General features: G+C 40.9%; 1 protein-coding gene and 1 long non-coding RNA gene across 2 annotated transcripts; one reads left to right on the top strand and one right to left on the bottom strand.

Moving 5' to 3' along the window:
- Nucleotides 1–1,079: 1,079 nt before the first annotated feature.
- LOC147316711 (uncharacterized) lies at nt 1,080–5,114 on the bottom strand. Its single transcript, XR_015131645.1, has 4 exons — nt 4,396–5,114; nt 3,877–4,029; nt 3,420–3,505; nt 1,080–2,474 (listed from the first exon to the last, which is right to left on the bottom strand). It is a non-coding gene; the product is annotated as an uncharacterized LOC147316711 (long non-coding RNA).
- Nucleotides 5,115–11,462: 6,348 nt separating this feature from the next.
- On the top strand, nt 11,463–15,800 carry LOC147316710 (potassium voltage-gated channel subfamily V member 2-like). The gene is made up of 2 exons (XM_086313266.1): nt 11,463–12,949; nt 14,476–15,800. The coding sequence occupies exons 1-2, from the start codon at nt 11,615–11,617 to the stop codon at nt 14,740–14,742; spliced, it is 1,602 nt and encodes a 533-aa protein (XP_086169392.1). The 5' UTR covers nt 11,463–11,614; the 3' UTR covers nt 14,743–15,800.
- The last annotated feature ends 7,290 nt before the right edge of the window (nt 15,801–23,090 follow it).

The following is a 23,090-nucleotide window of genomic DNA, read 5'->3' as shown; positions in this document are numbered from 1 at the left end:
ACATTTGTGATTGACAACAAAGCATAGGCTTTGGGGTGTGGGGGGTCATATTAATCCCCAGATTTGCAAGTAAAAAGTTGTTTTGTTTTAGCATCTTGTATCATGAACTGGATCAATAGGGAGATTCAGCTGTAAATGAAAAGTACAAAGAAGTATGACCGATTATGTTTGCTAGCTATGTTTGTCACTATGTTGGACAACTTTAATTTAATTTCTTTCCATTTAAATCCTTTTGGATCTTTCTCACATTTATTCTGAAATATTAAATTCTATGACAATCCATCATTTTTAATCACCACATTGTAAGTTAGAAATTTCAGCAATACTGTAAAAGAGGACTCACTACGGCCACACGTGATATTTACAGGAAAGACATTTGGATTTATTCAGCAGACAGTTGCATAAATGGTTTTGTGATAAAATCACTGAAAGATATATATATATATATCAGAATCAGAATCAGAAAGGGTTTTATTGCCAAATGTTGAGCGGGTTTACAACATTAGGAAATTGCTGCGGTGCTTCAGTGCAAACATACTGTCATAAATTATGCTTAAATAGACATGAAAATAAAAATGAGAATAAGAATTAAAAGTGCTAAGTAGATAGATAGATATATACGTGATATATACATGAGTGGGTCATGTGTTAGGGGTGGGAACAGTCATACGGTTATTGTTCATGAGTCCAACAGCAGAGGGGAAGAAACTGTTCTTATGGTGAGAGGTTCTGGTGCGAATGGACCGGAGCCTCCTGCCTGAGGGGAGCAGGTCAAACAGACTGTGTCCAGGGTGAGAAGGGTCAGCTGAGATCCGAGCTGCACGCCCCAGTGTCCTGGTGGTGTACAGGTCCTGCAGAGATGGGAGTCTGCAGCCAATCACCTTCTCAGCAGAGCGCACAACACGCTGCAGTCTCTGTTTGTTCCTGATAGTGGCTCCAGCGTACACTGAAAAAAATATGTTGTTGGATTTACTTAATTCAATGGAGGACATTTGTTGCACACAGATGTTTTGCTTTGGCAGCAACTTAAACAATTGAGTTAAATGAACACAATTTATTCATGTTCAATAAACCTGTGCAATTTGTGTTGATAAAATGTGACTTAAACATGTTTTGATGAAGTAATTTGAGCTCTTGGAATATTTTAATCCTTCACAATTTTCTCACTTTATCCCAACACCATTCAATAACTTTTACCCAATACTACTTGGTCACTTAAATACTACATGTTATCTTCAAATTACATTTTGCTATTATATTCTAGTATCAAATACACAATTTTCAAATGGAGGCCTTATAACAGATTGTATTGTTCTCTTCCAAGATGGTTGCTGGTATCCACCAGTAACCTTTCAAAACAAAATGTCTAATTTCACTGCAGTAGGTAAAGAATTAAACTGACATTACTCCTCCACTGAATCTATATAAATCAACAGTTAAATAATGTCAGTTCTTCTGTGTTCTCTGGAATCAATCACAGCAAAGAAATTAGACTGTTTCTTTTGAAAAATGTTGGGAAAGAACAATACAAAACATTCTAAGGCCTCTGACGTCAAGATTCAATTAAACAACAATTATAACTAAACAATTTGAGGTAATGTTAGTTTCCATTAACATTAAATAAGGTTACTGAATTGGCAAACACCTTCCTATTAACATTACCCATTTTACCCCAATAACTAAAGAAATTAGCACTTGCAGGTCAAAACCTTTATTCAAGAGACGCAAAAATAACATTGATACAGTGACCGTCAAAAATTACAGCACTGATCATACTGTGACATGTTGGTTCAAAACAGCACACTTAGAAATATTCAACGTTCTTTACTCACTGAATGAAACTGAAAATACCATTTCACACGATCCATATGGGATATTTAGACTGTATAACTGTTCACGTTACATCTCTTCACTAGTAAAAGAAAGAAAAAATACAAAGAGAAATTTAAAAATGCTGCCAAACAGACAAACAGAGAACTTGTACAGAGCAAAAGGAAAAACAAACAAGAACAAAAAAACAGCCCTGTCCTCATGGCAGTTGCAGAGTATATAAAAATGAACCCTGCGATCTGTTCCTGGAATTGAGCTTCAAAAATGCAGCAGAACAAGTGTGAGATTTAAATCTCCTCTCACCTAGAGCTGATCACCTTGCATGCATAACAGTGAGCTTTCCTTGCAGGAGCAGTTTTGTCTTAGTTGTGAGCTTTTCTTGAGAGCTGAGTTGCATTCAACTCCATTACCGCCCTTTGAATCACCTCAAAAGTGTAGCAGAGCTGTGATGGGTAACTCATATTGAAGGAATAAAAAAGGTCCAAACAGCATGGCTACTGCAAAGGTCACGTTGTCCAGATCTTGAAGAACTACTATACCCTCGATGATGATGCCAACATCAGAAAAGTCATTGCCTGGCGCATCCTCTGGAGACAGATGTTCATTGAGGTTTTCTCAATCTGTGCAGTAGCCTCAGTCAAGTCCTGGTTAAACACAAAACATTTTTTTAAGATTCCTTTTTAAACTCATCTCTTTTGAATCTACCAGTTCTAATGTTAGAGTAATTTAAACCAATGCAAGCAACATAGTAAATAGCTATAGCCAAAGAGTGGCCTGCCATGCTGCCATTCATGGTCTAACAGAGTTTCTAAGAGAGGGTGAAAAACATAATTTCAAATGCTTTACATTAGTTTTTGTTAGAAAGACACCGGCCCATCAGAAATCCAGGTTATGTCACTCAGAAGATGTTAGAATTTAGACTTTCAGCCCCACAATTTGGTTAGCTGTTGGTCAGTTGGTCTTTTTTTCAAACAAAAGCTAATGTAAATATTGGTGTCTGTGAAGGTTCTCAGTCATCCAGGTCATCGTAGTCAAAGGAGCTTGCAAAGAAAAGCGTCTGGACTTCTTTAAGTTACTTGAAGACGTTTCACCTCTCATCCGAGAAGCTTCTTCAGTTCTAAGGTCAAATGGTGGAGAGTCCCAGATATAAACCTAGTGGGAGTAACCCCCCACAGAGGGACAAAAGGACCCCCTGATGATCCTCTAATCGCCTGAGCCAAGGTGTGAAACTGGGTGTGGGTCCCAATCAGCCAGAGTTTCGGGTGAGTTCATTGTGAAACCTGGCCCCACCTTATCATGTGAATTCCTGAGATCAGATGGCCCAGGATGTGAGTGGGCGTAAATATTGGTGGGATTTTCCTTTGTTCACTAGAATGACAAATTTAAAGTTTTTTCACACTGATGTGACCCCTAATACAGGGGTGGGGTGGGGCCTCAAGGGCCGGCGGCCGAGTTCACTACCAGGCTTCATGTGAACTTCAAATTATTAAAGAGGACTACTGGTCCTAACCAGTCCAATGAGGATCAAGTAGATAACTAAATGCATTTTAAAATGTTGCAAAGCCACAATCTACTCATAAAACACTCACCATGAACTCCTGCACCAAGATGTTGCAATTGTCTTTCACACAGATGCGGAGCACTTTGATGAGGGACTCCGAGCATTAATGTCATCCTTAAGTATTATAACAAAGAAAACAGAGATTTGTGAACTTTTCAGTAGCACAGAAGAAAATGATCCCAGACAAAAACTCTTGACTTTTTAAACCAGTCAACATGCAACACCAGCATCTACAAAGCAATATCAAAAGTTCCTGTTTGACATCAACTTTATGGATATATAGTTTCCAGAACATATATTTTTAAAAAAAGATAAATTTTTCTCAGTGGGCCATTAAATGCATGACGAAAATTATGGCATCCTTTCAGTGGAATCAGTACTCACAGGTAATAGTTGACTGTTTCAATGGATGCAGCATAAAAATCTTTTACCGACCTAATGCAATACATATACACTTTGTAGTTAAAGAATTTTAAAGTTCTTACTGTCATCATGGCAGCTACATCCTTTAGCTTTGTGCCCTGTTCCCCCGATCACTTTGCAAACACTTTCAGCAGACTGTCAGAGAGAAACTCAGCTCCGTCAGAAACCTTGACTGTAAAGGCATGGTTGGGATGCACTGGAATGCTGCATTTTATCTGAAATGACATAAAATTATTTTGAAATAACAGCAGGCACTGTGCTTGGTTAATCAGTAATGTTTTGTTGAATAAAAACCGTGTTTCCAGATCTTATGGGATTAAAAAAATCCAAACATGTTTGTTTCTGATTTGCAACCCAAGAACCCACAAGTTACAACCTCATTTCAGTTCAAGTGTGCATTAATGTGAGTCCAGTAATCACCTTCCTACAATACATACAGGTTAAACCTATGGCAGATTTTGGATTTCTGGGTTGTATTAATAGGGTGGTCTATTTGAGTATGCATGCACCTAATAATTATAAAAAACCTATTATAATTAAGTTACAGAAACCTTAAGCGAAAATAGAATATACTTTCTTACCATAACACCTTGAACCCACAATCCATCAGTTTACTCCTGGTGAAATGCAGAATAGAGGTCGTCTCTCAATGTGCAGCAAAAAACAACAACAACAAAAACAAAAACAAAAGGACAGCAGGTGAGGGCAGGAAGGGTAGGGATGTAAGCTAGCATAATGCCGCTGATGATATTAGCTAAAGCTGTTCAATGTCCAAAATCTCACTAACACCACGGTGCAGTAAATACACAATGTAACTGAAGAGTCAGTTGGCAAATCTATTCACACAGAAAACCAAATTATGTTATGAGTGCCTCGTAATTAGGTTTAATGTGATATTACGGCTCTTGTGCCAAAGACAAATTCAAATGAAAAAAGCGCCAATTCTTTGACAACAGATAAAACAGCAAATAAGCTAACGGCTCTTTTTTAGCATGTTACATGGCGACACTCTAGACGTTTAACTACATTTGGCTGAAATATGGTAAATATTAATTCAAAAAAATCAAGACATACCAAAAAACGTAGAGTTGGCTGCTCGACTTGACTGAGATGGATGCCTTTTTTAAACCACGATCCAAAGCCCGCGAGATGAAATCACGCGTGGTTTCATGAGATTTAATGTTGCTATCTTATTGACTTACTTCACCTGAACATGATATGAACAATTTAATACACCCTTTCTGCATATCATGTAGTTTTTACACTATATAGTTACATTTAACTTTAAAACATGAGACAATTGTGTTAAATACATGCGAGATGCTTACATAAATCCAAGAGATGGCCAGTCCCTTTTTTTCAGTGTACCACACGGTGATGGAGGAGGTGAGGATGGACTCGATGATTGCAGTGTAGAATTGCATCATTGTCCGTGTTGGCAGGTTGAATTTCTTCAGCTGCCTCAGGAAGTACATCCTCTGCTGGGCTTTCTTAATGACGGAGGTGATGGTGGGCTCCCACTTCAGGTCCTGGGTGATGGTGGTACCCAGGAAGCGGAATGAGTCCACAGAGGTGATTCAATTCAATTCAATTTTATTTATATAGCGCCAAATCACAACATAAGTTGCCTCAAGGTGCTTCATAGATACAGAGAAAAACCCAACAATCATATGACCCCCTATGAGCAAGCACTTTGGCAACAGTGGGAAGGAAAACTCCCTTTTAACAGGAAGAAACCTCCGGCAGAACCAGGCTCAGGGAGGGGCGGCCATCTGCTGCGACCGGTTGGGGTGAGAGAAGGAAGACAGGATAAAAGACATGCTGTGGAAGAGAGACAGAGATTAATAACAGATATGATTCAATGCAGAGAGGTCTGTTAATACATAGTGAGTGAGAAAGGTGACTGGAAAGGAAAAACTCAATGCATCATGGGAATCCCCCGGCAGCCTACGTCTATTGCAGCATAACAAAGGGAGGATTCAGGGTCACCTGGTCCAGCCCTAACTATATGCTTTAGCAAAAAGGAAAGTTTTAAGCCTAATCTTAAAAGTAGAGATAGTGTCTGTCTCCCGAATCCAAACTGGAAGCTGGTTCCACAGAAGAGGGGCCTGAAAACTGAAGGCTCTGCCTCCCATTCTACTTTTAAATACTCTAGGAACAACAAGTAGGCCTGCAGAGCGAGAGCGAAGTGCTCTAATAGGGTGATATGGTACTACAAGGTCATTAAGATAAGATGGGGCCTGATTATTTAAGACCTTGTATGTGAGGAGCAGGATTTTGAATTCAATTCTGGGCGATCGTGGCTCAAGAGTTGGGCGTTCGCCTTGTAATCAGAAGGTTGCCGGTTCGAGCCCCGGCTTGGACAGTCTTGGTCGTTGTGTCCTTGGGCAAGACACTTCACCCGTTGCCTACTGGTGGTGGTCAGAGGGCCCGGTGGCGCCAGTGTCCGGCAGCCTCGCCTCTGTCAGTGCGCCCCAGGGTGGCTGTGGCTACAATGTAGCTGCCATCACCAGTGTGTGAATGGGTGGATGACTGGATATGTAAAGTGCTTTGGGGTCCTTAGGGACTAGTAAAGCGCTATATAAATACAGGCCATTTACCATTTAACAGGAAGCCAATGAAGGGAAGCCAAAACAGGAGAAATCTGCTCTCTCTTTCTAGTCCCTGTCAGGACTCTTGCTGCAGCATTTTGGATTAGCTGAAGGCTTTTCAGTGCGTTTTTTGGACTTCCTGATAATAATGAATTACAGTAGTCCAGCCTGGAAGTAATAAATGCATGAACTAGTTTTTCAGCGTCACTCTGAGACAGGATATTTCTAATTTTAGAGATGTTGCGCAAATGGAAGAAAGCAGTCTTACATATTTGTTTAATATGTGCGTTGAAGGACATGTCCGGGTCAAAAATGACTCCAAGGTTCCTCACAGCGTTACTGGAGGCCAAGGTAATGCCATCCAGAGTAAGAATCTGGTTAGATACTGTTAGGTATTTTAGTACCATGGTAGCATTTACTGGATATTGTTTTATAGTGACATTATGCAGGAAAACTCTGTCATTCAATAAGGCCCCTTTGTTTTAGTTATTTTTCTCTTTGACCCAAGAATTGATGTGTGAGAATCACAGGCTGGTACAAGGTTGAAATACCACAGAGATCACTCCCTCAGCTACATTAGTTTCTTAATCTTTTAGACGCCTGTTGAAGGCCAAATGGTTTGTTTCAGATTTCACTAATGAAAGAACTCTTTGTTTTGTGCCTTGAAAATATGTCGCTGAGATAATCACAATTGTAGCTGAACTAATAAACTACACAAAGGATGCTTCTTCACCCACGCTCCCTTATCTTGGTCTGTACTGGTTTAAACTGATAATCTGCTGTCTCATGAATTTTACCCTCTATATAAACTGTTGTACTTGTGAATAAAGTTGAGTCAATTTGGGAAGACAATCTAAAGCAGTCTCTGTTTTCTTGTTCTCCCAAGCTGCTCCCGAGCTCGTACTAACACGCTGAATGGCATGCTTGAATATTGCTTGAGAATATATTTGACTGTGTTACAGACTAAGGGACATTCTCTGCTGATAGGTGAAGGTACATTCTCTGCTGATAGACGTCCACGCCTCGAAGGAAGCCGATCCACGGATTAGGCCTTGGAAACCGTTTCCTTCAATTTTGGTGTCAGAAGGATTTACGTCTGGATACCATATTTCTAAGATTTTCAGGGCCGAGTACAATAACCTCAGTTTTATCTGAATTAAGAAGCAGAAAGTTAGCGGCCATCCAGGTCTTTATGTCTTTAAGACATTCCTGCAGTTTAACTCATTGGTGTGTGTTATCTGGCTTCATGGACAGATAGAGCTGGGTGTCATCTGCATAGCAGTGAAAATGTATGCTATGTCTTCTAATGATGCTGCCTAAGGGAAGCATGTATAATGTAAACAGAATTGGTCCTAGCACTGAACCCTGTGGAACTCCATAATTAACCTCAGTGTGTGAAGAGGACTCTCCATTTACATGCACGAATTGGAGTCTATTAGATAGATATGATACAAACCACTGCAGTGCAGTACCTGTAATACCTACAACATGTTCTAATCGCTCTAATAGGATATTATGGTTGACAGTATCGAACGCTGCACTGAGGTCTAGCAGGACAAGCACAGAGATGAGTCCACTGTCAGAGGCCATAAGAAGATCATTTGTAACCTTCACTAAAGCTGTTTCTGTGCTGTGATGAGCTCTGAAACCTGACTGAAACTCTTCAAATAAACCATTCCTCTGCAGATGATCTGTTAGCTGTTTGACAACTACTCTTTCAAGGATTTTTGATATGAAAGGAAGGTTGGAGATTGGCCTATAATTAGCTAAGACTGCTGGGTCTAGAGATGGCTTTTTGAGTAAAGGTTTAACTACAGCCAGCTTGAAGGCCTGTGGTACATAGCCGATTATTAGAGATAGGTTGATCATATTTAAGATTGAAGCATTAATTAATGGCAGGACTTCTTTGAGCAGTTTTGTAGGAATGGGGTCTAAAAGACACGTTGATGGTTTGGAGGAAGTAATTATTGAAGTTAACTGGGGGTGATGGGGGTGTCAGTCAGGATGATGGGGGGGAGTGGAGCTGTGTGCTTCCTGAAGTCCACAATAATCTCCACTGTCTTCTGGGCATTCAGCACCAGGTTGTTGTGGCTGCACCAGGACACCAGACGTTCAACCTCCCTCCTGTAGGCAGACTCATCCCCGTCCGAGATGAGTCCAATAACGGTGGTGTCATCTGCAAACTTGATTAGCTTGACAGACTGGTGGGTGGAGGTGCAGCAGTTAGTATACAGGGAGAAGAGCAGAGGAGAAAGAACACAGCCCTGAGGGGAGCCGGTGCTGATGGTCCGGGAGTGACTCGGTCTGTAGGTAGGTAATGTTTGTCACCATGTCAGAGTAAAGGTCATAGTAAAAATTAACCACATTATTTCCTCCTTAAAAGGCAAGAGCTGCCTCTCATTTCTTTATGTTTTGCTGGGAAAATGAGAAAGAGGTGCAGGGATTTATTGAAACATGCAAACACACATCAAAATACAGCAGATAAGACAAAAACAGTTTGTGGAATTCTAGCAAGCTTGAAAGTCAATAATTGGCATGGCCACCTTTATTCTTCAACACAGCCTGAACTCTCCTGTGAAAGCTTTCTTATAGTTTCTTTAAGTACTCTTTAGGGCTAGTTCTCCAGGCTTCTTAAAGGATATTAGAAATGTTTTTCCTTGGATGTTGGTTGCCTTTTGTTCTCTTCTTTCTCAAGATGATCCTATCACAATGATCTCAGCCTCAAATCACGGCAGAGCTGTGTTTTACAGATTCCTGTTGACACTCACCGTTGTACCTCTCTGCTGAACTGCACTGTACATACTGACAACAATTTGCACCAAGGACATGACTTTCAGATAATGTTAATCAATGCTCAACAAATTACGTGCTATTGCAACAATTTAAAATGAGTTTTCTGTTGAGTTGTCTCGTATGTGTAGACACATTATTGGTTTATCCCTCGAATTGGGTGCCTTTCATATACTTAAGCACACAGCCCCACTCCCCCCATCATCCTGACTGACACCCCCATCACCTCTGTGGACTCATTCCGCTTCCTGGGTACCACCATCACCCAGGACCTGAAGTGGGAGCCCACCATCACCTCCGTCATTAAGAAAGCCCAGCAGAGGATGTACTTCCTGAGGCAGCTGAAGAAATTCAACCTGCCAACACGGACGATGATGCAATTCTACACTGCAATTATTGAGTCCATCCTCACCTCCTCCATCACCGTGTGGTACGCTGGAGCCACTATCAGGGACAAACAGAGACTGCAGCGTGTTGTGCGCTCTGCTGAGAAGGTGATTGGCTGCAGACTCCCATCTCTGCAGGACCTGTACACCACCAGGACACTGGGGCGTGCAGCTCGGATCTCAGCTGACCCTTCTCACCCTGGACACAGTCTGTTTGACCTGCTCCCCTCAGGCAGGAGGCTCCGGTCCATTCGCACCAGAACCTCTCGCCATAAGAACAGTTTCTTCCCCTCTGCTGTTGGACTCATGAACAATAACCGTATGACTGTTCCCACCACTAACACATGACCCTACGCTGTGTTCACTGCATCATTCCATGTTTGGCACTGATCACCACCTGCACTCGTGTAAATGGTAAATGGCCTGTATTTATATAGCGCTTTACTAGTCCCTAAGGACCCCAAAGCGCTTTACATATCCAGTCATCCACCCATTCACACATACATTCACACACTGGTGATGGCAAGCTACATTGTAGCCACAGCCACCCTGGGGCGCACTGACAGAGGCGAGGCTGCCGGACACTGGCGCCACCGGGCCCTCTGACCACCACCAGTAGGCAACGGGTGAAGTGTCTTGCCCAAGGACACAACGACCGAGACTGTCCGAGCCGGGGCTCGAACCGGCAACCTTCCGATTACAAGGCGAACTCCCAACTCTTGAGCCCCTCGTGTATATACCTATCTACTTAGCACTTTTAATTCTTATTCTTATTTTTATTTTCATGTCTATTTAAGCGTAATTTATGACAGTATGTTTGCACTGAAGCACCGCAGCAATTTCCTAATGTTGTAAACCTGCTCAACATTTGGCAATAAAACCAATTCTGATTCGGATTCTGATTCTTAAATGATTCACAGATGTGAAGTGGCTTAACAAACAACAAAAAACATTGTTCTGAAAATGTATCATATGGAAAATGTTCTTTTCCTTTCTCTTCCACTTGATGTGACCCTACAGTTTGCATCGTCATCCCAGTTTACCCCTTGTTCTAATGACACATTATACTAATAAGGCTATCTTAAGTCTGAAAGTGGTATTTAAGTGTCACTGATTTAATGACTTCAGTCCTTAATTGATTTAACCCTCATGTGGTGGCTGGCAGCAGGAAGGTAAATAAAGGGTTGACATACTTTATGGCTCTTGTAATAAGCCAATAGTCTTGCAGAATGCCGTCATTGGTCAGCAGGACAATAATCTGATATCCAATAAGAGGATTCAATGGCAATCAAAGTCATGTTGGAGACACTTGTTTCTTCTGAGTAGAAATTTTCAGCCTGCTATTTGCTTATGTGAATGTGTCACAGCGTTGCTGCTGATGCTTGTCTGCTGCTTTAACATTAAAACCACATGTTTTAATGTTAAGGGCATGCAACCTTGATTCACTTCACTTCTGAGGAACGCCCCCACCCCCCCACCCCCTCCCAGTCAGGAAGTAGGCTAATGCTTAAAACCTTTATCCTCTTTTATGTATGCACTAGCCTTCCTTTGTTTCCCTTTGCTATAGGAAACCAATACAAAAACATCTCACAAATAATTTGAAGTGAACTTTTAACAACACTTCTACTAGAAATCTACAGTTTTTCCTGTATTAAAGTAGTGTAGTTTTATTCAGACAGCATGCAAGTAACAAAGGTATACAGTAGTATTTCCCACACATAGCCTTCAGGTATAACTTCTTGAGTAAGGGATTTCAAAACACATTTTATATAAAACGAGATGTATTCTTATTGGTCATCTGTTCAGATATTCTACACAGCCAACATCATGTCACCAGGCAGCTCAGTAGAGGATAATGGTATTTATATGTCCTGTAAGCATGCGGATCCTCTCAGTCAGCAACATTAACAGGGCCATGAGGCATCCTGCTTGTGTCCTCCACTCTTAGGTAAAGGGGGTATTAGACTCCAGTAATGCTGGTCAGTCTGGCTGCTCTGTGTGTTGTGTAGTTTTTGAGGGTGGAGCACAGGAAGATGGGGAGCACCAGGAAGGTGGACAGCATACCGAACAGGAGACAGAGTCTCTTCCCCAACTACAAAGTCACAGATTCTGATCTTAATCGAAGACCTTCTGAGATCGTTTACCCACTAGCAAAGGAAAGCTGCGTGAAAACGTGGAACTCTCTGCAGGAGCTCAGCAGGGACATCTACGACATTTATGCAGAGTATGAGGACGAAGAGGATGACAGTACTCCATACGGCTTCACCAAGCACATTTCCCCCTCCAAGAAGAACTATGTGATCAATATTAATGTAGGAGGGAAGCCCTACAAGATAGCCTACAAGATGGCAGCGAAGTACCCCAAGACCAGGATAGGGAGACTGGCCACGTACACAGACCACAACATGAAGCTGGACCTGTGTGATGACTACATAGTGACCAGCAACGAGTACTTCTTTGACAGGGACCCAGATGTCTTTCACAGCATCTTCAACTTCTACAGGACGGGAGTGCTCTGGATCAAGGACGAGCTGTGTCCCCGCAACTTTCTGGAGGAGATCAACTACTGGGGCGTGAGGATCAAGACCACCCACCGCTGCTGCCGCATCGCCTTCGAGGAGAGGCAGGACGAGCTCAACGACCAGCTGAAAATCCAGAGGGAGCTGGAGGCAGAGATAGAGATAGAGGAGAACGAGGAGCTGTTCCACGACATGTTCATGGGCCAGATGCGGCGAGCCATCTGGAATTTGATGGAGAAGCCTTTTTCATCTGTGCAGGCCAAGCTGATGGCTGTGGCCTCCAGTTTGTTTGTCCTGATCTCCCTGGTGGCCATGACCCTCAACACGGTACAGGAGATGCAGTACAGAACTGCTTCAGGTCACCTCAGCGGCAAGACATACTGGGAGTGCGTGGAGTCCATGTGCATCACCTTCTTCACCATGGAATACCTGCTGCGTCTCATATCCACACCCGACCTCAGTTCCTTCAGCAGGAGCGTGCTCAACACCGTGGACCTAATCGCAATCCTGCCTCAGTATCTGCAGTGCATTCTGGAGATCTTTGACAGCCAGGATAATTACGTGAAGCATGAGGCTGACATGCAGGCGGTGGGGCAGGTGGGAAAGCTGGGGCAAGTGTTGAGGATCATGAGACTGATGCGGATCTTTCGGATCTTGAAGCTGGCGCGTCACTCCACGGGTCTGCGGGCGTTTGGCTTCACCCTGCGACAGTGCTACCAGCAAGTGGGCTGCCTCTTCCTCTTCATCGCCATGGGCATTTTCAGCTTTTCTGCTATGGTTTATACCGTGGAGCACGACATGCCACACACAAACTTCACCAGCATTCCTCATGCATGGTGGTGGGCAGCTGTAAGTGCATGTTTGTATTGAGGGGTATAATGAAGAATGACTACAGTATGAAGTAATAACAGAAAGGGTAGCAAATATAAACTTTATCATATAGTAAGTATTAATGTGTCCTGTCCTTGAGTAACTCGTGTCTCAGTGCAACATTATTAGATTACACTGGGCAATACCACCTTACAAAACAAATGAGGTCAGCTCTGATTAAGGACATGTCTCCCTGCGCTTCCTAGGAATTGTGTATTGAATATTTTGTGGGGCACCTTGTCAAGTTTTAGAGGGTGGAACAGTCATAACTCCAGTAGTGTCTGTGCTGGAGTTTAAGAGGTTAACATCTTGATTCACAGAGTCTGCCTGCCACCATGAATAAACCCATTAACAGATCCTTTCCCTCCCTCCCCTAAACCAGGTGGTAGAATCTTACATCTAATCCAAAGGAAAGAAACAATAATCCTCTGAATGATAGTCATGTTTATAGAACTCTGAATGCTGCTCAAGGCTACCGACTCCCATTGCATTAATGTAAATTCACATACAGTGAGTCATCGAACCACCTACTTCTAAGACAGTTTACCTGCAGTCTGGTGGCAGGATACCTTATGAAAACTGAACTGGTGTCTGACAAAAGTGCTCATGGATCAAGGGGCAGCGTGGGTGCTTTCTAACTAAATGTCTGAATGTATTTACACAATACAGCCTGACTGTGAGTCTGTCAGCAGGAGGGGAAAGCAGTGAAATTCAGCAAAACTGAACCACTCTAGGGCAAGATTTATAACTACTACAAAGGTGGTTTGCTAGCCAGTGCATGTCCTGATGTACAAACAAATTGTCATGTGTCATCTCACCGTAAGTAGTCGTGTAGCAGTGATTATTATTAATATCTAATAATCAGATGTAATAAGTAGTGGCATGGTGTGTTAACGCTGCGATGGGCTGGGGACCTGTCCAGGGTGTACCCCCTCCTTTGCCCCATGGCAGATGGGATAGGCTCTAGCCTGGAAGCAACCTGGAATTTGAGAAGTGGTGGAAAATAGATAGATGAACGTTTGCATTTTTTTAACATAATTATTTTTAGCATACCTACAATTTGCAGCACTGAGATATACAGAAGCATTTACAAACTCTTGTTCATGGACGCTGTACTCTAAAGAGGAGGCCAGGCTTGTTGTTAGGACGGTTAAGAGAGTTACAAAAGAAAGTTCTCTTAACACTGTCCATAAGCTGTATAGAAAAGTTGGCTGTAATGTACATTCTATCTTATGGCCAACAGGGGGCATCTCCTGTTTAGAAGTGAGTGTGAATATGAGCATGCTGCTCACTTCATCTATAACCTCAGTAAACACTTTCCTGGTGGCCTCAGTCATTCGTTTGAAGGCGTATTTAATACAACATGATGGTTTAGATTACAATAGGCAGCCAAAAGCAGAGAAAGCTTTAGGTCAGTTTAGCTGGGCCCTGGCTAAACGTGCCTACTGTTTATTTCTGGGATGTTTTTTCCATCAGCACTGACCGTTTTCCTGTCTTCGCTGCAGGTCAGCATCTCCACTGTGGGCTACGGAGACGTCTATCCAGAGACCATGCTAGGCCGTATTTTTGCCTTCATCTGCATTGCTTTTGGAATCATCCTCAATGGCCTGCCCATATCTATCCTCTTCAACAAGTTCTCAGACTACTACTCCAAACTCAAGTCCAACCAGTACACCGCCTCCCTGAAGAACCGAGGGAAGGTGAAATTTGGCAAGAGGACGGTGAAAACCCTGGAACACTGCTTTGGAAACCACCAATGTCATGCACACTGATTGTTTCTTCTTTATAGAACAAACTAATATGCTTCACTGTGAAACTAGAACAGGGACAAAAGAAAAGAAAAGAAAGAAACCACTCAGCTTACTGGAGTGGGGCGCTCCAGCTAGTTGGCAGCTTTTGTGAGGGAAGCATATGGCTGTCTACACCCTCCAGACTAGTTAGCTATTAAACTGAGTTCAGAGTGAAAATCTGGCACACAGTGTGCCGAGAAGAAGGGGAAAACTGGTCCCTTTAAATTTTCTTACAGGAAATTATATTTTTATTAAGGAATATTCAAGCATTAAAAGCATAATTTAGAAATATTTGTTTCAAGAATACCACAAATGTAAACATTCTTCAAATCTACAAGATATTTTGTCAACTATGCACTATATCAAAACAGAGACAAAGAGAAACGTTTGTGGCCAACATTTATTAAATTGTGCACATCTACAGTATTTACCCTTGGTGCAAAAATGGGAATAATTCTCTCCGTAAAAGCATCTAGAGTGTAAAAATATGTTTACATATGATTGTTTTATCCATGCTGTGAAGAGGTTGTTTTTTTTTAACTTAAAGTCAAATTAAAATGCATAATTTTTAAGTGAAATGTTTTAAAAGCAGTACTCTTAATTTCCCAGAGTGAAAATCTGTAATCTCATCAACATCTAAATGTTTGGATAAAGAGGTCAGAGTTCACCTGGATACCTATAGAATGAATGAAAATCCTTTAATCCTTTTCTCTCGGGCATAGGCAGGGCATAGGTCCTTATACACATCTACAGTGTAGCTCAGTGAAATTTAGGAAGAGACGCTTTTAAGAGGCAGCTGAACAAAGTTTCCTTTCCTTTGCATCTGAAGTGCTTTAAATCAGTGTTCACACAGGTGATCTGTTTACTTGGTGAACTTTGTAGTGCAGCGCTGCTTTTCATGTGTTTGCAGTATTCGGTCATTTTGCAAATCTGCATGCAAAGCAAGTAAATCATTCCGCCAATGTACGCGGTATGATTTATTGGCTTTGAGACATATGCTGTCTCAAACACTGTTTTCAATAAATGCTGTTTTCCTCACAGAGAGAGTCTCCTCAGTGACTGATTGTAAACAAGTTCATTTAAACTGCACTTTTCAAGAACAAACATCACAGGGCTTTGCAGTACAAAATAGGATACAACAGTTAAAACTACAAATGGATAAAACCAATTAAAGCAAATCTCACACATGTGGGTCTTAAAGGGGTTTTTTTTTGTTAAAAAAAAAAAGAAGGTCCAATTACTGGAAGCGAGTTTCACAACTTGGGAGCCACAACCTCAAAATCCCAGTCTCCTGTTGTCTTTAACCTGGATCTAGGAATACATTAAAAGAGCTGGTCGGATTACCTCGGAGACCCAGCAGTTACATATACAGCTGTAGTCAGAAGTTCACATGTACTCAACATGAACATCATGGTAATTTTGGGCCCTTAACAATTTATTTGAACTGTTCTTTTTCCAGGTTCTAATGATTGGACAGCAAACATCTTTAATGACTTCTGGATTTTTCCTAATACACACAGGGTCAAAATATACATGCAGACTCAAATATATACACATGTTCTCTTAAATCTTTAATAATTGGTGCTGAAGGCTCCACACTGTCTTTTAACCTGACAAAGCATTTTAACTTCTTAGTGATCATGACTGACCACAACTTGTAGCTTTTCCTTGGAATTACCAACACTCAGAACAATGGGAGATTTTAAGGAACTCGGTGTCTAATCTAAGAACGGAAATTGTAGATTTACACAGGTTGGGAAGGCCTCTTTCTATATGTAGGTACATGCTGTTCAAATGTGACATCACTTTGCTAAATTCTTGAAAAAACACCTGAACTATCAATATCAGATGAGGGGAAATTGGTTAGGATTTTCAGGAACAACTCAAGAACCAGCCAGACTCAAACTGCTGGAACACCAGCATTACTGTCCACAGTGAAGTCAGTTTTATATTACCATGGACAGAGAGGGTGCTGACCGAGAAAGAAGCCCCTGCTTTAAAATCAACATCGAGGCAAATCGAGCCTTCTAACAAATGTTTTATGATAAGAATGAACAAATATCAAGTGATTCGGCAACAATGATAAGAGGTATGTTTGGAGGAGTAAAGGTGTGGCTGTCAAAACTAATACTGTACCAGCTGTCAAGCATGGTGGTGGTAGCATCATGTTATGGTGCTGTTTTGCTGCCAGTGGTTGTTACATTGCACAAAGTTGATGGAATAACTAAGAAGGAAGAATACCTTCAAATTCTTCACCTCAAAACAGCTAGAAGGTTGAAACTTAGACAGAGTTGGGTGTTCAAACAGGACCATGATCCCAAACCGAAAATAAAACTGGTTTAAAATGAATAAATCAAGCTAACGCTAAGTATTATTGACATATTTAATAATGGGCTTGGGTTTTGATTTTCCATTTAGCTCATAGACCTTATTTCTGTGGAAAACGTGGATTATGAAGTATTATTATTATTATTATTATTATTATTATTATCATTATTATTATTATTGCTGGATGGCAGCATCAGTAAGGGAATGAACCCAGTGTTATGTCTGTGCTTCAAGTCTGAAGAACAGTTTCTACATTATTTTCAGATGTAGACAAACTCTATGACTGAATATAGACAGATAAAAGAAGATCAGATGTTTGCATTTAATTAGAAAAACAGTCCACAGGGTGGCACAGCACTGTTACATGGAGGCATGGTTGAGGAAGTTGAGTAGTTTAGTACATATCACAGCACAAAACAGCATTTGCAATGCTAAAGACATTTCGCATCAACTTTATTTTTGTTTTATTGTATTCAGTACAGAGTTGATTGCTTTTTATAGTTTTTCTCTTCAAATATTTTTATTGTGAAGCACAAATAACAATCACAAATTGTCCCATAGACTGACATTGCTTCCTTTTTACAGTTTTGGCATCAAGAAAAGGGGAAAAACAAAGCGAACAACAACAACAACAACAACAACAACAACAAAACAAACCCAAACTCTTTTTATAGTTTTTATCAACTACACTCTTCAAAAAACTTAAACACATTCGGTCTAAATGAGAAAAAGACATCATGCTCATATCTGTACAGTTATGGACAGGTTGATGTGTTTGGAACAAGTAGACGGGCTAGTCCATTTTGCTGAATTTTCATTGCAGTAGCTCAAAAATAGTGAATACATGAAAATGTCGGGGCATGTTCCTAATGCGATGACGGATGGTGTCCTGGGGGATCTCCATCCAGATCTGGACAAGGGGATCACTGAGCTCTTGGACAGCCTGAGCTGCAGCCTAGATCAGGCGTGGGGAACTCCAGGCCTCAAGGCTGAAGAGGACCACTTGTTCCAGAAGGTGGCAGCAGTTCACCAGCGGCAGAAAGACCTAAAGAAGAAGACACCTCTGCTCTTCCTCCTGTTGGTGCTAAAGTGACCTCTGCTGTTAATCGTAAGCCTGCCGTGAAACTATGGTTCCTCCGGTTGCAGTGTCACCTCTGATTAAGGTTTGCATTGACACACATTTTGTTATAAAACTAGTGTTTTATAGTCAGACGGCACAAACCGCCGTCTTTTAGGCTGCTAGTTAGCTACCGAGAACACGCTAACCTGCTAACGTTTAGCAGGGGCATGCTAGCTGTCAGCTGTGTCACTAAAACTATGAATGAGCAGCTGCAGCCTGAGTTGTACTGTTGTTTGATTGTGCCGTACAGCTCAGCTTGCACTGACCGTACATGTGTGCGGGAGAACAGTGACTGTTACGGAACATCACGCTTGATTTGACTGATAGTTAATACAAGCTGCCTTCATTTAAACGCCGCAGCGCTAACTGGCTGGTAAAGTGGAGTCACCGGAAATGACTAATTCTAAAAATGTGTTGTTTTTGTATTTGTCTCTGCATCAAACAAGTTTAGCTGCTGTTCGCCTTCTACTTCAGTTGTCAGCTGTCAGAAAACTCTTGTTTTGGAGCGAAGCTGTTGCCCCCTACTGGTCATACTGTGAATGACAGGTGGATAAGGTTACTGTAGACTAGATATTTTTTTACTGGAACAGTTACTCTTTGTGCCCTGTCGTCAATGCCCTTTAAATCCTCAGTCAAATGTGGGTTTTGTACTAATGAAAGCTCATCAGGTGTAGCGGCTGGTGTTAGAAAATACAGCCTCAAAATGATAAATACTTTAATCCCACAAGGGAAGTTTGTGTTACAGCAGCAGGATAAAGAATACAAATAGTACAGTCTTTAATAAACATTGAGCAAACAACAAAGTTAAACTAAAAATGCTGCAGGCGCCTACTAAGGGCATTATTCTATGAGAATGCAAAAATGTGTATATATATATACTACAGACTGACACTGTGTAAGACAATAATGAATATTGCATTCATAAATAATATATACACTATAAATCTACAAAACAAAGCTGTGTGACGGTATAATACACAATATCAGAATATTTCAATAAATTTGCCATAATTGAAATGTGAATCTATTAAAACAAGGTGCATTATAACTGTTAAGTATAACTGCTTAACACTTTGGTTATTGTTGAACTAAAGTGTAAACTTAACCTTTCAGGAGCTGCACCATGCTGTCATATAATAAAACTGAAAAATCTTTTCTGTCTTGGATCAAGCTTTTTAACCAGCTGCTTACAGCCTTGTTTTTCCACCATGTGATCACATCAGTCACTTCCATCCACGTTTGCCCTTCCTGTCATATGGAGGTGCAGTCAGCGAGTTCCCCAGCGATGCTCAGTGGAGTCATTTTACATTTGGGTCACACAACACCAGCTGCTAGTATCTCCCTCTTTATGGCAAGGTTTTACTCGGTGGTGTGTTTTTTGCCTCAAGTGGTGAAACACCTTTTGTTGTTTCCACTTTTACTGGGAACATTTTTCCTCCTGTGTTTTGTTGGAGGGTTTTTGAAGTAGCTCGCTTTTTAGGTACCAAATGGTCATCAGAGGCTGATGGATGGCTCTCACTGTCAGACATAAATCATTTATCATTTACAATTGTATCGTGTTTTTTCTTTTGCGGCTGAGCCGGCTCATTGTGGAGTTTTTGACACTAACATGTACACATTTTCTATTGCAGACAGCCAGGTACTCAGCTTTGATTGCTGGGATCATATATGGCAAAAGGAGATATGGTAAGTTGTTACTAGAACCGTCCTTTACTGCAGCTGTGTAGTGTAATGAGGTCAAACACTTCCATTCATTGGGCAGAGCTTCTTATATACTACGTGCTGTGTAAGACAATAGTTGTATCTCATAAATCAGGAAACTGCGTGTCTTTTTCTTCCACCTCAGCTTAATAAATGTTCTGATTTGCTCAGATCACCTGAAGCCTATTGCAGCGGAAGAGAGGAGGATTGAGGAGGAGGAGAAGAAGGTCCGTGAAGAGCAGGAGCGCATCGCCAAGCAGCTAGCAGAAGGTACCTTGTTCACGCAGACATACTGTACAGCTCACATGTGGACGTCTCAATCACGACTGCATTGTCAAATCTCATATTTTGCTCTCGTCCTCACAGCAAATGAAGACAGCATTCTGAAGTAAAGCGTTGGAGTGCTGTTCCAGGATGTCCACGTCCATGTGCAATTTCCAACCTCTTCCACTCTTTCTGGAGTAGCTATGGCAAAATGGGGTCACTGCCACTCAAAAACACTCCTATTTTGTGGACATGTTCACCGTTACCTTTGATAATACAGCAGCCCTTTGGTTTTCCAGATATTGTGATTTAATGTTAGTCATGGATTATTGAGTAAAGCTTTTGAACTCTTAATGCCATATATGCACTGTGGTCTTTGTTCTCCTTCAGTCAACTGAATTCCCGATTGCTTCTGCATTAACACTTTTTCATATTAAATGTAGAAATATATCATTATTTACAGTTACCTTTTTTTTTGTTTTACTGCCAACAACTTTTTGGATCACTGGTTTCCATTTACAACATCGACTTAAAATTTGCACAGTTGTCTGGGAACCATTTATGAAGGGGTGCTGGTTAGTTTAGTAAACCTCTCATTTCTTCTTCAGAAATGCTGATGAAACACGGAGTGCATTGATTTATTTTTTTCCTCCACTTTCGTGCACCTCCGTAATGCTGCTCTGTGTAAGTTGATGATGAAAGCACTGTTCCCTCCAACCTCACTCCAAGAGCACAGGTTGTCAATACCCAATTTATACAAATCCTGTTCAATCCAAGGAGCTTTTGAGGTATTATGTCCACTTTCTCCAGCCTTCACTTTAAGCTTTTCAATAAAGACATAAGAAGTATAACTCTGTGTGCGTGTGAACCACATTTCTTTAAAATAATTTAACAGGTGGTCACACGTCTGCCTGAGAACTAACTGGCAACATGGCTGAGGTGATCTGTAGTTTTTGTTACAGTGGAATGACTTATCCTCTTAAATCCTTTTGCCAGGCATTCACAATCTTTTCTTTGAAAGCCTGAAAGAGCCTTTTAGATGTTGGCACGGTGACATGCCACCAGGCCCTTGACGTCAGTTTTAAATAAGACAGCCTGGAACACTTTATTATAATTTTATAGATTTAAAGGTAAAAATTTACTTATTTTGTGGCTGATCTTTAATTTAGATTTACTTATTTAAATGCATAAATATGACTCCAAAGTTTGAGTCATATGCTCTTTATTTGAGATTCACATGTCTGTCACTCTGCTCAGTCCTGCTGTATTTCTGAACCTGTGGAAAAGTTCATACTTATTGTCTAAACTTCCCATTTAATTAAGATTACAGTTCATGTGGAAATTCATTTTCACTTTTAGTGTGACCCACATTGGTTGGGTGTTAAAACAATTTTAACAACCTCTTACTTTTCGTTTAATTGCATCGCCTAAAAATAATTTCTATTGTTTCCAAAGTCCAGAGTTATGTCATTAATTATTTTCACTAATGCACAAAAAGATAGTTTTGTAAAATGAAATTTTAATTGGGAGAAAAGTGAATGGCTAGTTGAGTATCAAAATAGTTACTGCAGCCTATGATTAAATAAGACGGATGCATATATTTCTACACTCAGCTGCTTGTTATACAACTTGAACCAGTCATCAACCTGACATGGCTCTGGTCCAGATCTGATCAACCTGAGCTCCCTTCCAGTTAAGCAAGTGCGCGTCTGTAACAGGATCATTTAAACCTGTCGTTTGTTTTCAGATTAGAGATGCAGAGTTAACACTGCTGACACGTGACTGGTCACATCAGTGTCGAAGATTTGACTGCATTTAAAAAGGTGAGGACGTTGGGCACAAAGGTCTTATGTAATATCTTCAGGACAGGTTATTGTTAGAACGACAACAATGACAGGGCTGCCAGAAAAATGCAGCCGGATTTACCGACACACTACTCGTCTTAAATTGGCTTCCTTACCTTACAAAAATATCTCCCAAGAGCTGTTAGAGGGATTACAGTGATCTGGTTACGTTTGGATTCTGGGACACAAAAACTGAAAAAACAAAACAAAACCAGTTGCTCGACATTTGACTCCAAAATTTGTAAAATCAAAAGAAGAGCTTTTCTTTATCCTTTTTTCTTCTAAATAAACCATGTAGACGATATATAATATCGTAAAGTGAGCGCTTTTGGAATATAACTTCACCTTGATACCTGTAAAACAGAAGCTTGTGCATTTTTAGACCTCTGCACATGCAGGATGCATAAGTGGTGTAAACTTTCTATAATGCAGCTCAGCTGTTTCCTGTGTGACACATTGCAGGGCGAAGCTGAAGAAGAGACAGATTACTTAACCAAGTAAGTGGCAGCAGCCGGGAACACCTGAGCCTGTGCTGACCTAACATGACCCAACATCCAGTACATATATATAATTTTTTTCTTTTTTTGCAGTTTTACCAGTTGTACATTTGTACTGTTTGTTGAAGGTGGAAAACAGATTTTTGATTTCTTTCCACTGGTTGTTAAAGTTTAAGAACTCACAAAATACATAATTTTAGGTTAAAACATCCTGAATAAAACAGAACAGGCAAAAAGGCTAAAGAGACGGAGCAGTAATGCTTAATCTACAAATAGACTTGGCAGAACAAAACACTAAGTTAATTAGTGCAGTGATTTGTTTTATCGTGTTAAATTCATATTAATAATGATAACAGAAAGCATTAATGCTCTTGGAAAAACTGTCCCTGTTCAGGGTTTTGGGAATATCTTGAACACATTTAAAGGAAACACAGATGCAGTAGAAAGACAGAATCTCTCTTGAACCCTGCATCTTTCTCAGGCTGGGTAAATCTGTACACTTTATACATTTTCATGTATCCTCAGGGCTAAAAATACATTTGCCTGCTCATGTAAACACCTTTGCTGTGCATACGT

The sequence above is a fragment of the Aulonocara sp. 'chitande type north' Nkhata Bay genome, linkage group LG12 (genome assembly GCF_057382095.1).
Source record: "Aulonocara sp. 'chitande type north' Nkhata Bay isolate Kocher_YH1m ecotype deep benthic linkage group LG12, A_spYH_male_GT1.1, whole genome shotgun sequence".
Classification (NCBI taxonomy): domain Eukaryota; kingdom Metazoa; phylum Chordata; class Actinopteri; order Cichliformes; family Cichlidae; genus Aulonocara; species Aulonocara sp. 'chitande type north' Nkhata Bay.
Note: the sequence above shows the minus strand (reverse complement) of the source record. Positions and strands in the feature narration are given on the sequence as shown.